At 45.2% G+C, this 15,475-nt stretch overlaps 1 protein-coding gene across 1 annotated transcript; it reads left to right on the top strand.

Moving 5' to 3' along the window:
* Positions 1-2,879: 2,879 nt before the first annotated feature.
* LOC121915171 (ADP-ribosylation factor 6-like) lies at positions 2,880-14,809 on the top strand. The gene is made up of 2 exons (XM_042439122.1): positions 2,880-3,491; positions 9,707-14,809. Exon 2 carries the CDS (start codon positions 9,739-9,741, stop codon positions 10,264-10,266), a length of 528 nt encoding a protein of 175 aa, XP_042295056.1. The 5' UTR covers positions 2,880-3,491; positions 9,707-9,738; the 3' UTR covers positions 10,267-14,809.
* Positions 14,810-15,475: the final 666 nt, after the last annotated feature.

Raw genomic sequence — 15,475 nt, 5'->3', positions numbered from 1 at the left:
CTGGGATTATCACAGCAGGGAGAGCGGATCCTCCGTTCTTCGTAGGTCAGCCTTTGCAGAAGGAGAACCAGCTGTTCCAAAATGCAGCGTTCAAACACGAATCGAGGAACACAAGAGACGCTGGGGATTGGGTCAGCCAGAAAAATCAGCCGTAGCAGAACACATTGCAAACCATCCTGGGCACAAAACGCTGTTTGAAAACACTGAAATTCTGGACCATGCCAACAAGTATCAGGTCAGGATGCAGAGGGAAGCCACTGAAATGCATTCAACAGGAAAGAAGAAACCCTGCAAGTGAGCAAAGTTTATCTCTCAGTCCTGAAAAACACCCAAATCAAGGCTTTGCAAATGCAAATGAAAACCACACAGGGCCAGTTCCCCCCCCCCCCCCCCCCCCCAACCAAGGCTCTACAAAAAAAAAAAAAAAACCCCCCGGGCCCCTCCCCCCCCCCCCCCCAGTAAACAATGGATCTCTAATGAAACAGACACAAATCCTCTTTGCATATCCTCCAGTCAGCCACAGAACAAGACACAGATTAGCATGGAAATCACTCTTTCCAACCTAGAGCCACACATTTATACATACATATGTACACCCCATTCACTTCCATGGCAGCATCCTCTGAAGATGCCAAAAGCCACAGATGCCAGCAGAACATCAGGAACAAACTCTTCTAGAACATGGCCACATAGCAAGGTTCTGGTCCCACAACAAACTACCATTCCCAGAATCCCATAGCACTGAGCCATGGCAGTTAAAGTGGTGTCAAACTGGATTATTTCTCACGTGTGGATGCAGCTTATCTCTATTACAACCCCTTAACTAGAATATTAGTGAATAGTTGCAGCAGTGCAAAATGCAAGCATGGCTTGAAGCTTATGAATAGAATAAAATAGTAAATTATGTATACACACAAATGCATTTTTATTGTCTATGAAGCGAGTCACTATTCTCCATCTCTTTATCCGCACAAATATAAGAGGTAGAAAAGTCTGATTCATCTATGAAAGCCATTCAATCCCATTTTGGGAGAACAGTGGACTATAAATCCAATGAACAAACTAAATAAATATACAGCGCTATATAAATAAAGTGCAACAACAACAACAACAACAACAACTCTTTAAACCAACCTGGTGCTGCTTTTGACAGCTGTCACCTACTATGGAAAGAGAAGCAAAAGAGCTGAAATGTATTACTAAATTTCCTATTGCCGTCCATTTACAATCTCTTGGGAAAGGGTTCCCTCTGCTGGCACCAAAATAAAGAATACCAGGGGAAAATGGAATAAGAAGATCTGAATTAGAACTGAATTTTCTGCTAACTCAGACCACCATGAACTCATTCCTGACATGTTAAAATCTACTTAGATTTTTGGACATTGGCACATCTTTAATAGCTGGCCCTATTAAGGACGTATTGGGACTGTTTAGCCAGTTTAATCGGTTATAACCATGTCAGGAAAAGGACCAACTACGCTTCCCAGGATTCCATAGCCTTAGCCATGGCAGTTCAAAAGCGGTGTCAACCCAGGCCTCATTCCCACTTACAAATAAATCGGTGGGCGATCCAAATCAATGGATGGATTTGGCATCAGAGCGTGCTTCACACTAGTTTGCCCCGATCCCATTTTCTTGCTGCAAAACAAAATAAAACAACCCACTTGTGGCTCACATTGACAAATGAATCAATTCAAAATGGACCCAACTCCAGCCGGCCAAAGAGCAAATTTAAATCAATTCTGATCTGCATCTGGTTCACGCTTGCGCAGAATCGGTTTACCAAAAAGACGCAGAGAAAATCAGTGTCAAAAAGATGTGGGTTAAATGGGTCTAGCACATGCCCCATGGATTTTGGGTCCCAGGATCCAAAGATATTGTTAAGCAACACCAGCATTGCGTAGTGGCCTGAGGGTCGGACTCCGGAGACTCGGGTTCGAATCCCTCCTCAAGTATGGAAAGCCATAGCTGGGCAAGTCGCACTCTCTCAGCCCTCAGGGAATCCATTGATGGGGTCAATATAGGTCTGCCATTAATCAGAAATGCCTTGAAGGAGCACAATACGACAACAGGCCTTGGCAAGGCTCTAGACTAGACTTTGTAGACATGTTATTGTTGTTGGCTCGGATGTCACAACCGCAAAGGAGGACAAGGCGCTGCAAAGTGTAGGACATGGAAGGAAAACGTCAGACAATGGCCAAATTAAAAGCTAGAAAGAAACTCATGCTTCTTAGGTCCGAAACACACTGCAGGAATAATCCGGTTTGAGACCGCTTTAACTGCCCTGGCTCAGTGCTAGGGAATCCTGGGAAGTGTAGTTTATCGTGGCGCCAGAGCTCTCTGATGGAGCAGGGTCAATGCCTCCTGAAACTACAGTTCCCAGAATTCCCTAGCACTGAGCCAGGGCAATTAAAGCAGTCTCAAAATGGATTATTTCTGCAGTGTTTTGGACCTATGACTTTGGAAACCTGGGTTCGAATCCCAAGAGTAAACCCACTGGGTGACTTTGGACAAGTCACACTCTCTCAGCCTCAAGGGGATTAAACCTCAAAGGATTAAATAACCAAACTGGATTATTTCTGCAGTGTGTTTTGGACCACAAACCACTCCACCCCTTGGGCTTTTTAGAGACTAGAACTCCCCAAATCTCCCAGCCAGACTACTTTATTGGGGATTCTGGGAGTCATAATCCAAAATAAAATTATCTTTTCTATATCTCCCAGAAAGGAACAAAGTATCTTCCTAAGGAAGGTCCAAAGTGACCCAAACAAGTGCAGCAACCCCTCCATGAGAAAGTGAGTGTGTTGCAACTTGCAAAAAGAGGAAAGAGGCGCTGGCCCTTTAAGAGGCTGGTGTGAGCATGCGCATAGCGAGAAGGAGAAGTGTGTAAGGGGGGGAAACAAGGCTTCCCCCCCCTCCCACGGTCCGCGCCCTTTCCTATTCCGGGACAGGCCCAAGTCAGAGGAGCAGAAAGAGAAGCAAAGGCGGGTTTTTGCAAAGCTGAGCATTTGCAAGCCTTATTGCACCCCCCTTAAAAAAAATTGGGGATCCCTTGCAAGTGGGAAGAGTGGGGGGGGCAAGGAAAGGAGGAAGAAGAAGCCCCCACGGATGACTTTGCAACCAGTAAAAGCAAGAGGAGGAGGAGGAAAGAGGCAGCAAAAAAAAGGCGGTGATTGCAGCAGCAGTTTGCATTTGCAAGGCTTGCATTTGGAAAGAGAAAAGCAAGGAGCAGCGTTGGAACGTTGAGGAAAGGAAGGCTCCCGGGATCAAAGCCCCCCTATTGTGACGTCACGCTCTTCGGAAGTGAAAGTTTTCTCCCAACGTTCGAAAGGCGCGCCTTTGATCTCAGCCCAGAAGGAGACCCTCCAGGAAGATCAAAGGGAAAAGGAGGAAGAAAGAGGGGGATATAAACCTCTAATTTTGTGCCTGCTTTTATTTAAAATATATATATATATTTTAAAAGTCTCCCTCCTTTTTCTTCTTCTTACAAGGTGAGTTTGAGCTTTTTAAAAAATTTTTTAATATTTTTAATTGAGAAAATTAATTAATTAATTAATTGTATTTATTTGTATCCCAGTTTTGCCAGAACTGGGTTACTCAAGAGTGGCTTCACAACCTTAAAAAAGGTACAATTAAAAAACATAGGGTGGGGGGAAGTACATTAAAAAGGAATTAAATTATTACAATATTAGAATAAAATTAAATAAAGCTTCTCTTGTCTTTTTTGGGGGGTTTTTTAAAGGGGGGGGGGAAGACAATTTTGGGTCAATTTAGGCTCTGAAAGTTTCCCAGAGACTAACTGGTTTCAGTCAGGAGTGATTGGAACTATTGTAGTTAAAACATGTCAAACTGGGTTATTTCTACAGTGTGGATGCAGTGTTTTGTGTCTCTCTCTCTCTCTCTCTCTCTCTCTCTCTCTTTGGTTGCATCTACACTGTAGAAATAATCCAGTTGTGGCACCGATTTATCTGCCATGGCTGCATGCTATGGAGCCTTGGGATTTGTAGTTTGTTCCTGTAGCCGGAAGCACGTGTTTTGTGTGTCTTCGGTTGCCTCTACACTGTAGAAATAATCCAGTTTGACATTGGTTTAACTGTCATGGCTGCATGCTATGGAGTCCTGGGATTTGTAGTTTGAAGGTGTGTGTTGTGTGTGAGACTTCGATTGCATCTACACTGTAGAAATAATTCAGTTTGGCACCGGTTTAAGTGGCATGGCTCCTAGGATTTGTAGTTTGTCCCTGCAGCCTCAGGCATGTGAGAGAGAGACTTTGGTTGGATCCACACAATGCAGCTTTTGACACCACTTCAGATGCCATGGCTCCATCCTATGGAGTCCTGGGATGTGGCTATTGTGTGTTGTGTGTCTCCAAGTTGTTTCCGACTTGGGACGACCCTAAAGTGAAGAACCTATCATAGGGGTTTTCTTCGGGGCAAGTTTCTTCAGTGTTTTGTTTTTGGGGGGGTTGAGGCTGAGAGAGTGTGACTTACAACAAGTCTGTTGTGCATTTCGGTGGTCAAATAAAGGGATCACTGATGGATTTGTGTTTGCATTTGTTGAATGGCCAACGCAGCTACCCCTGAATGTTTACCCCAGATAGACTCGACTATAAGCCAATGTCATGTGTAAGACAAGGCAGGTTTGGAGGCTGAAATGATGGGTTTTGCTATGACCCATAGATAAGTCGAGGGTAAAAACCTAGGGGCATATAGCAAAGGGTCTTCTAAAGCAGTGGTTCTCAACCTTTGGGCCTCAAGGTGGTTTGGACTACAATTCCCAGAAGTCCCAGTCAGTGTGCTTGTTGTTCAGGAATTCTGGGAGCTGAAGTCTCAAAAAGGACCAAAAAAGGTTGAGAAGCAAGGTAAAAGCTAATGAAAGATTACCAACATTCAAAAGATATTCAGCAACTATATTGCCAACATTTAAGTGATGTCCAGTATTTAAATATTCAATTAATATTTTCCAAAAGGTCCGACGTTCAAAACCGATTGGGGACAGAAATCGAATTCCTTCCAGATTTTCAGAAGGACAAATGTCCACGCCCTCCTTGCAAAATATGGCTGTTTACCTCGATTAAAACAAGGCATAAACCATATATATATATATATATATACACACACATATATATATCTCAGAGGCCAACTTTTGCAAGCCATGTTCTGCTCCGGCTGTTCCTTTTTCTTGCCAAATGTTGCAAAAAGGGAAAGTCCTTCTCCTTGACCTCCTTCCTTTGAATGAGGAGGACCTTTGTATGAATTTGGTTTTCCAAGCCACGGATTCACTCTTTCCACCCAGATCTCTTTCTCTCTCCATTTTTCTTCTTTTCCGTCTCTTGCTGCCAAACTTCGGACTTTTTTTTGTCAAGCGACCATTTTGAGCAAAAAAAGTTGTGTGGTTCTTTTGGTGTGTGACTCAAATGGTGCCATTTGCGGTCATGCTGACTCTTTCCTGCCAGGGCGAGGCTGCATCCGTACTGCAGAAATGATCCAGTTTGACACTGCTTTAACTGCCATGGCTTAATGCAAATACAAACCTGGGATTGTAGTTTTGGTGGGACATTTCGCCTTCTCTGTCAAGGAGCTCTGTTGCAACAGTAAACTATCATTCCTCAAATTGCCCAGCATTGAACCATGGTGATTAAAGTGGCGTCAAACTGGATTGTTTCCATATTGTGAATGCAAACAAAGTCACACACAATATCTTCAGGACTCAGGCTGCACCCGCACTGCGGAAATAACCCAGCTTGACACCACTTTAACTGCCATGGCTCCATTCTGTGGGATCCTGGGATCTGTAGTTTGTAGTGGCACCAAGGCTAAAGAGCTCACAAAACTACAGATCCCAGGATTCCATAGCATTGAGCCATGGCGGTTAAAGTGGTGTCAAACTGCATTACTTAGGCAATGCAGTCGTGGCAGTTAAAGAGCTGTCAAACTGCTTTAATTCTGCAATGTGGCTACACAATTTCTCTGTCTGTGGTTGCATCTACAGAAATAATCCAGCTTGACACCATTTTAACTGCCACAGCTCAATGCTATGGAATTCTGGGAGTTGTAGTTTGTTATGGCCCCAGAGCTCTTTGACATAGAAGGCTAAATGGCTCACAGGCGTTCCCAGGATTTGATAGCACTGAGCCATGGCAGTTGAAGTGGTGTCAAAGTGGATCATTTCTGCAGTGCGGATGCATCCTGTCTCTCTCATTCATTCAACGAAATGGGTGGAAATGAAATCCGCCAACAGGTGAAATGGGTGGGGAGGCGAAATTCCAGTTGCGAGACTCACCCACAACTTGTACAACTCCTTTTTTCTCCCCATGACATTAAATTAAATTCCAAGTTTTGCAAATGAATGAAAAACCTTTGAGCAGGAATGAATGCTAGGAGTCTTGGTACACTTGAGCCTGGCCTTCAAACTTGGCCGGATTTTTAAAATGTAATATTTGGCTTTAGTTAGAGAGAGGAAATGGGACTGAAGGTCATTTCTCTCTCTCTCTCTCTCTCTGCTTTGCCCTCCAAGCCAGTTACGGAAAGACATGAGTTGAGAGAGTGTGTGTCTTTTGGGAGCGGGTGCGAAAATCTGGTTTATATTTCATTCATTTTATAATGCTTAGGATGGAAAGGGGGGAGGGGGGGGAAAAGGCCGCTTCTCTGAGGTCTGGTGTAATGCAGAGGCAGATGGGTAGAGGCTGTGTATGCACTGCAGAAATAATCCAGTTTGACACCACTTTAAATGCCATGGCTCAATCCTGTGGAATTCAGGGAATTGTAGTTTTGCATGTCTATTAATCTGCATTGCAGAAACAGTCCTCCAGGTGGTTTGGACTTCAATTCCCAGATCTTTGGTCCTCCAGGTGTTTTGTACTCCAGCGACCAGAAATTCTGGGAGCTGAAGTCCAAAACATCTGGAGGACCAAAGTATGGACCATCTGAACCTTGCTCTGCCATCCATTCTTGGCTCTATTGTTTTGGTTGCCAGGATCAGGACAAAAAGATTGGAAGCGGAACTGCTGAGTGCAGGTTCTTGAGAAGCAGTATTAAGAGAAGCCAAACCAAAATACGTTGAAAGTATTTCAGTTTTAAAAAGGAAGTGGTTTGAAGAGCAGCCAGGGCCATGATGCAGTTTCGAGATAAGAAGCAACCATCAAGGAGAGGATGGTGGAAGCTATAGTAGTAGTGCAGCCGGCCTTCCGTATCCACGGCTTCTTTATCCACGGATTCAAGCATTAGAACCAAATCCTAGTGGATACCAAAGGCCCACTGTAGATGATGATGATGATGATGATAATATATCCTACTATCCTCCCACCCAAGTCTGGGATTCAAGGCAGCTTGCAAAAGTTAAAACACATCCAGCAGAAACATCGCATCATACAAATGTGTGTGGAACCGTGAAAGCAAAGATTAGGAACCACTGGAAGCCATGATGCCGTGGTTCCCAAACGTTGTTCCTCCAGGTGTTTTGGACTTCAACTCCCAGAAGCCCCTACCAGCTTGGACCACAGTCATGAATTCTGGCACCTGAGGTCCAAAACATCTGGAGGACCAAAGTTTGGGCATCATGAGTGCATCACTTTTGTATGTTTTTAACATACTTTTCTACTTTGCACAAAATTTGAAAAGGTGCACATTGTACTTTTAAATCGTAAGCCGCTCTGAGTCTCAGTTTTGGGAAAAGAGCAGGATACAAATAAATACAATTATTATTATTGTTATTATTATTATTATTATTATTATTATTATTATTATTATTATTATTATTATCATCATTATTATTATTATTATTATATCGAGGGAACCTAGGCAGGAGGGTCCTGTTGTGTTCATGTCCATCTTGTGGGATTCCCAGTTGAGGCAACTGGGTGAACAGGATGATGAACTGGGCAGGCCTGTGATCTGATCCTGTGGAGTGTTTCGTATATTCTTATATGCTGCAAGAGGCAGAATTAATTCAGTTTGACACCGCTTTGGCTGCGTCCACACTGCAGAAATAATCCAGTCGTTGCTTTAACTGGAGCCATGGCAGTCAAAGCAGTATCAAACTGCTTTAATTCTGCAGTGTAGAAGCTTAGGTTGGTCCCCTTCCCACTGTCAGCAAAGAACATTTAATTCAAGCAGCCTTTTGGCTCTGCCTAGGAAAGTGGCTTTGGCCAGGTATGTGCTGTGCTCCTTTGTCGCTTTTAATCCAATTCCACTTTAATATTATAATGGGTTGAGCTGTACTTTCAAATTCTTCCTTGTGGTCTGTTTTTACCTGTAACCTGTTCTTAATCTGCTTGTGGGTCACCTTGCGTCTTTTTTTTGGGAGGAAGGTAGGACATTAATTCAAATTAAAGTCAAATAATTACATTTGTATTACAGTATAAAATCAACACATATAAAATTAATGCAATCTACATTTAATACAATATACAAATTAATAGAGCCAACACAGTGCAGTGGCTTGAGCATTGGACTAGGACTCTGGAGACCTGGGTTTGAATCCTGGCTCAGCCTCAGGGATGGTAATGGCAAGCCTCCTCTGAAGAAATGTGCCAAGAAAGCTACACAAAACTACACATCCCAGAATCCCATAGCATGGAGCCATGGCTGTTAATAGCAGTGTCAAACTGCATCAGTTCTGAAGTGTAGATGCAATCCAGGTGGCAACCAAATGACCACCAAGTTGGCCTCCTGTGGCCTTAAAGTCCGGAAGGACTTGAAGGCGCATGATGCACAACACAAACACACCAATTAATATAAAATAAAGGCGCGAAGATGCCAAGAACGGAAACTACCAATCTTTATTTGCTTTTTGGCACCTCTGTGGTTAAAACTGTCTGCACAGCCCCCCGGATCATTTTTAAACCCATAAGTGAGGTTGGATGTGATTGTGGTATGATTCCTCTCTATCTCTAAGCACCAGTTAGTTCTTGCTTCCTGCTCCCTTTTGAAGCCAGCCATTTTGATAACAGAGAGCTTGCCTGGGAAACAAGCCTTTAAAACATTTGTCATCCTGCTCGCATTGGCCCGTCCATTGCACTTTTCTTGCAGGTGCATCCGTCGCCTGAAAGCAGGCAGGTGAGAAAAGGAACTAAGTCCCACAGTTTTGCAAAATGTCGGCTTCCTTCTTGGTCACTTGGAAGAAAAACGTACTTGCTGCAGAAGACCAAGTGGTCAGCCATGTCTAAATCTTGCCAGGTGTTACCTGGACTACAAATCAATACAGTTTGACACCGCTGTAACAGCCATGGCTCCGTGCTGTGCAATTCTGGGATTTGTAGTTTGGTGAGATGTTTAGCCTTCTCTGTTGGAAAGGGTGACCAGATGCCCTTCTTTTCTTTTCCTAGATTTCAGCGTTTCATCCAGGAGGAATTTCAAGATGTACTGCATTTTGAGCATGACTCTGAAGCATGAATTTATATGAGTGTTTTTAGCTTTTAGTGGTGCCTTGTCCATACAGTTGTGCCAGGGATTCCTAGAGCGGTGTTCTCCCAGGTTGAAAAGCCTAGTGGTTTCTTACTTGTGGTTTTTCCACTTTGATTGGGGGTCTTGAGCCATGAACCCCAGCAAATGTGGAGGGCCCACTGTATTCTAGTTGCCTTGACCATTTTTCTACATTGAATTCAAAAGAGAAACTGAATACATTTTTTGGCCATCATGCTCAACTGGATAGTAATGTCTGTGTTTTTGGCCCCAACCCTCTCTCCCATTCTCTCCTTCCCTTCCAGCCTTGTATGGACTGTGCTCCTCACCCGCAGCCATGGGGAAGATGCTATCCAAGATCTTTGGCAACAAAGAGATGAGGATCCTGATGCTGGGCCTGGATGCAGCTGGGAAGACCACCATCCTCTACAAGCTCAAGTTGGGCCAGCCAGTGACCACCATCCCCACCGTGGGCTTCAACGTGGAGACGGTGACCTACAAGAACGTCAAGTTCAACGTCTGGGACGTTGGGGGTCAGGACAAGATCCGGCCCCTCTGGAGACACTACTACACCGGCACCCAAGGGTTGATTTTCGTGGTGGACTGCGCTGACCGCGACCGGATCGACGAAGGGCGGCAAGAGCTTCACCGCATCATCAACGACCGGGAGATGCGGGACGCCATCATTCTTGTCTTTGCCAACAAGCAGGACCTCCCCGACGCCATGAAACCCCACGAGATCCAAGAGAAACTGGGGCTCACTCGTATTAGGGACAGGAATTGGTACGTCCAGCCATCTTGCGCGACGTCGGGCGAAGGACTCTACGAAGGTTTAATGTGGCTTACTTCCAACTACAAATCATAATTCTAGGGCAATACAAATATATATATATATTTCTATAATTTGCGCGCACACAAAAGAAATCTCTAACCAATGAACCCTAGAACATATATTCTCTTCTGTCAATTCCCCTTTCCTCCCCTTTCATTTTAAATCGCTAGCAGGAGTGGAACATTTCAGTGGCAAAGGCTTGGCTGAGAGGCAAGCTATCCACCAGAGGTCTTTGGTTCCTTCTGAGACCTATGGGGTGCATTTGGGATCCACGCAGATAGAGAGAAGTGGGGAAAGATCTTGGCCCTGGCCCCATAGAAGGAGGCTGCTGGTGATGGCTGGGGTTGCGTTGACTCCCTACTATCTCTTCTCTCATCCATCCCCTCCCCAGACCTGTGGTTCTTCAACCTGTGGTCTCTCTTTGGTGGTTTTGCCCTGAGAGGTGGATTGGCTTGGAGGCAAATTCAACTGGTATGTTGGATCTGTAGGGGCATTTTTGATTTGGAGCTTTCCTCCTGTCCCCACGTTAGATCTTTTAAGGGTGCCAAAAGCTGTTCTCCATTTTAGACTGAGCCCTGACCTCTCTCTGCCATTGGTTCCAGGGACCAATGTGGAGACTTACCTGCCCTTTTCTTGCATCCTGGGTGGATGGAAGAAACCATGGGCAAAGTATTGATTTCTCTTGTGACATTCTGTGATGACAAAAGTTCATCGGCTGGAATGCCTGGCTTTAGCAGGCCTCCTCCTGCAATGCCTTGGCTGGGAACATCCCTCCCGTTGCTTGGCTTCCCTTCTTATTTCTGGACCTGCTCAACCTGCCTGCGTGGCGGAGGCAAGGATGTGCATGCCCTGTGCCTGGCCAAACCAGTTTCCCCGCCACAAGATGGGTGGAAATGAGGAAGCCATCCATCAGAGAGCTAGCAAGCAACCTCTCCTTGCATCTTAAGCAGGGATCTTTGCCTGCAGAAGTAAGTTCTCCTCCTTCGCTTGAAGTATAAATGGGTAGGTGGGGACTTTTTAAAGAGGGGACATGCTGGGCTGCTTCCTCTGGCTTTTGGAGGCTTGTCCCAGTGCCATTTGCCTTGCTCCTGTCATTTTCGCCTCTCCTCAGTTGTTTGCAGGGTTATGAGTTATGAGTCGATAAGGGGTTTGTTCTGCTTTTGGCCACGTCTAGATTCCTTTGTCTCTTTTCTGTTGTAAACTCTTGTTTTACTAAAGAAGGTAAATCTGTACCTATTCTGCCCCTCCTTCTGTCAGCCATTGATTCTGACCTCTCTGAACCACAGGGACCTGTCTTGGCCAAGTTTTTTGCCCTTTGGAAAGGCGTTTTGTTGCCTTTGTTTGTGGATGGCACTTGGGCTCAGGTTCATTGAGTTGAGGTGCATCTCACACCTCACAAAGAAAGTCCTCTGAGCTCAGATTGGATATTGGGTTGTTTTCCCAATGTGGTGGAACTGCAGCTCCCATCAGCCCTAGCCAAGATAGCTAATGGCGAGGAATGCTGGTAGAGGTAACTTGAAACATCTGGAGGGCTACGTAGTTCTTGCCCCTCTTCTACCTGATGAGGCGGAGGGTGTGTGTTTGTTGGGTAACACACACACACAATTGTCAATTCAGTTCCCAGCTGCAGATCTGGATATCTTCCAAGTGGTGGGTGTGGAGATATGTTATGTGTGTGTGTTTTTAAAATCTAATCTTATTCATGAAGTTGATAGTACATGATGTGTTGAGGGATACGCCTGCTTCCCAGCGCCATAGTCAGAGCAAAAATCCCAGGCAAGGGACCAAGGGGTTAGCTTTCCAAACAAAACACAACAAGCTCTGTGGCAACCATGCTACTAATAACATTTCCCTGTTTTATTCCTTGGGTTTGGGGTGGGTTTTTAAGAAGCAGAGATCTGTTTCGGCAAAGGCATGCCGTCATGCAGTTGTACCCAGGAGGAGAAAATGACCAGATACCCCACTTTCCAAACTTCTCATTTTAAGACGCAAATGCTGTTAATCCATTTTCCTTCTGACACGCAGCAATCTGCTCAGGGAATGCCTATGTTTTCCCTCTCCCTTCCTGCCATATCAATCAGTTCTTTGGTTTAGTTGTTAAACTTCTGGTTTGAAACCTCCCTCCTGGTCTCTGAACCAAAGGCTTGATGCAAACTTTCCCTCCTTTAATATCAAACCCAGTTAGTTTTTTTCCCTCTTGGGAAAATCTGCCACCCCAACTGAAGTGTGATGCTACTATGCATGCCACAGGGACACAGGGACAGTGGCAAAGTGTGTATCCTGTCGTTCCCCATTATAACAGAAATGGAGCTCTTGCATGACCCAATGCATGCAAGAGGGTCCCCATCTGGTTCACTTGGTACTCCCCTCTTATTTCTCAAGTTGCATAGTTCTCCCAGCTCTGCATACTGCACTCCTCTTATGCAAGGAACCCCCCCCCCCCGACCCAAAATGCAAACTTTGGAACCTCTGTTCTTTGAGAGGCTTCTGGGGTGGGGGAGGAAGGTCTGTTGTGTTGTGTGAAAAATAACTGAGGAGTGGTTGCTTTTTTTCCAGGGGCTTCTAGTGTGACCCATGGTCGTGTACTGTCCCTGTCCGGAAATGGCACACTCTGCTTCCAGCCAAGTCCGGCCGCGCAAGGCCCACTCCCTGGGTGTGATCGCTTTTTGAGAAAGCGTGACTCACATCTCCCGCACAAAGTGTCCCCCCCCCATCCTTTGGTGCAGGGAGTGACTCTGCTCAGCCACTTAAGTCACATCTGCAGCAAGCTTTTTCCTCCCCCACATGAGTGTTCTTCACAATCCTGACATCTGTATGTATCATCCCCTGCCTCCCACTCCACCTCTGCAGTCATTTGTGCCTTTTGAAACACCCCAAGGCTGTGAGGATGGGGAACCTTTGGTTTGCCTCGGAAGCTGACCTCAAAAACCTTCCAAAAAGTTGTGGCCGCCTCTGGCGCGTATTGCTTCCCCATTAACATTTGTTTTTCAAGCTTGCAAGAGCTGGGATTTTTGAGACAGATCCTGGACCTTTGGAAAGTGGGACCAACCTTTCCCTTTGCTCAAGCGTCCTATAGTGCAGCTCTTCCCAGCCTCAATGCCTAGATTAGCTGGGGATGATGGGACGTATAACTTGGCACATCACCATGTACGGCAGTCCAGTGGGAACGCTTTTGAATGTGTTTCCCCCTCTTTCCCCAGACATAGCTGCCTTTAACTAGGTTTTTAAAAAGCACACAAACAACAGAAAACTGTTTGGAGTTCTTTTGTGTTTCTGTGGGGTGGAGAGGGGAGAATTCATCAACCATTCCTCTCATAATTGAAAATCAGTTTTGTCCATCGCCCGCTTAGCCATGCACTCATTTTGTCGCCCTCCTCGCTGACGTTCCCAAAGGACCGCTTTTGCCATTTGGGAGTCCTGCAATCTCAAGTTCTTTGGGCAATCGAAGCAAGAGGGAATTAGCATCAGATGACCGCCATCTGCTTCGGCGTTTGCGATAATCCAATTTGCACGGCACGGAATGTGTGGGACACGGACCTTGCTTGGGAAGGCATGGGATGTGAATTGCAGGGTTGGAGGCCTGTGTTTGTCCTTCTCTTTCCTTCTTATGGGCAGGTTTCTGGCACACCTCTTCCCTGTCACAGCTGGTTTAGTTCAGAAATATTGCTTTGGGCTCTTTTGTCCCAGGATGAGTTGGTTTACCTGCTGTTTAAATAGGTAAGAAGAGGTTGTTGTTTGCGCTCCAGATCCTCAAGTGCTTTGTGTGAAAGTTACCACCTGAAGCATGCAGATGCATGAGAATCTACCATGCGGCGGCATGTGTCTGGTGCATTGTACCATTTACCCCTAGAATCTAGGGCCAAAATGGCTACTAATCCATCTCAATGGGATAGTTGACTTGGATGGGTCATGCCTTAATTTCTACGCCACTAGACCAATCACTAGAATATGTGTTTTATGCACTTGGGTAGGACATGATATATTGGTGTAATATACACAGAGGCACTTATTTTGCCAAACCATCCTGTTTGGTGTTTCACCCACCCACCCACCCCACTTTCTTTCCCTTGTACAGTTGTTTCAGTCACATTGAAATCACTCTCAACACTCAGAAATGAGACATCACTCTCAACACCCCCCCAAAAAATCCTGGGACAGGGAATGATGTGTGTGAAAATAATGTGGGTTTTTTTCCGTGCCTTCAATAAGGGCTGTCAATTACTTAAGGGAAGAACAAGGTACTTTTGTATACAACATTTGCAGCTGGCTAACTGGCATACACTGGCAGTGTATTATTTTCCCCTCTCTTCCCCCAAACCGATATTTCTCCCTCCCCGCAAGAGAAAAACGAGGGGTGTGTGGATACCAATCTGCGTCTGCAAATGTACTGTACGTTTAACGCTGGAATTGCTTTCGAATCTTTTACTTTCAGGTGTCGGAGGGGTTTGCATTCAGACATGTCCGGTGGTTATGGGTGCCTGGGGCAGGGAGGGGAACCCCTTATCTTTGAAAACAAGGGCTCATTTCAGCAAATTGTTTTGTTTTTTAAGACAAATAAATGATTTTTTTCTTTCTAGTCTTCATGAAAATGAAGTGCGTGTGTTTTAGGAAGAAGTCTAAAATCATTGAGATGTATGCAACACAGCATCAATCCCTAAGAGCTGCTAGTCTCAATATAACATTCTTCCCTATCTGGAGACTCTTTCAACTCTCCATAAGTGATCATAGAGTAGTAGGGTTGCAAAGGATATTATCCTTGCTTCAGAGGCACAACTTTGTGTGTAACTTTGCATCCAGGACAAGATTGCGTCTCTCTTTTCGTGTCTTTTTGCCTTCCAATTTTAAACACTTGCACCCATCCGACAGGTATGTTTTTGACACCAGGTATGCATTCGGCACTTAGTCTTCGTTCTCAACTGGGGCAAATGCAACGAAGTGGAAAAACTCACCCTTCTGGTTTGGGATTCTGGGAGCCGTTGGCCAAAAAAGGGTAATTTTTCAACGTTCTGGAAAAATGCCCACTTGCTTCTCCTTGCCATGCCTCTGCCAAGCCACGTCATGGGTTTGCCAGTCAATGAAACTATCCCAGGGGTGTGGCGGCTGGTTTTTAGAACATGGGAGGAGAGTCTTGGAGGCTATTAAACTCTACCATTCCCATCATCTCCAATGCTGACTTGGGCTGATGGGTGTTGGAGTGCAACAATATCTGAAGGGCATGGGTCTCCTATCCTAGATATTGTAA

This window comes from Sceloporus undulatus, chromosome 9 (assembly GCF_019175285.1).
Source record: "Sceloporus undulatus isolate JIND9_A2432 ecotype Alabama chromosome 9, SceUnd_v1.1, whole genome shotgun sequence".
In the NCBI taxonomy this organism is placed as follows: domain Eukaryota; kingdom Metazoa; phylum Chordata; class Lepidosauria; order Squamata; family Phrynosomatidae; genus Sceloporus; species Sceloporus undulatus.
The sequence above is the reverse complement of the archived record's forward strand: the minus strand, read 5'-3'. Positions and strand labels throughout refer to the sequence as shown.

Bases quoted from the DNA above. Each gene is read 5' to 3' on its own strand.
- LOC121915171 (XM_042439122.1), top strand. From the start codon at position 9,739: ATGGGGAAGATGCTATCCAAGATCTTTGGCAACAAAGAGATGAGGATC.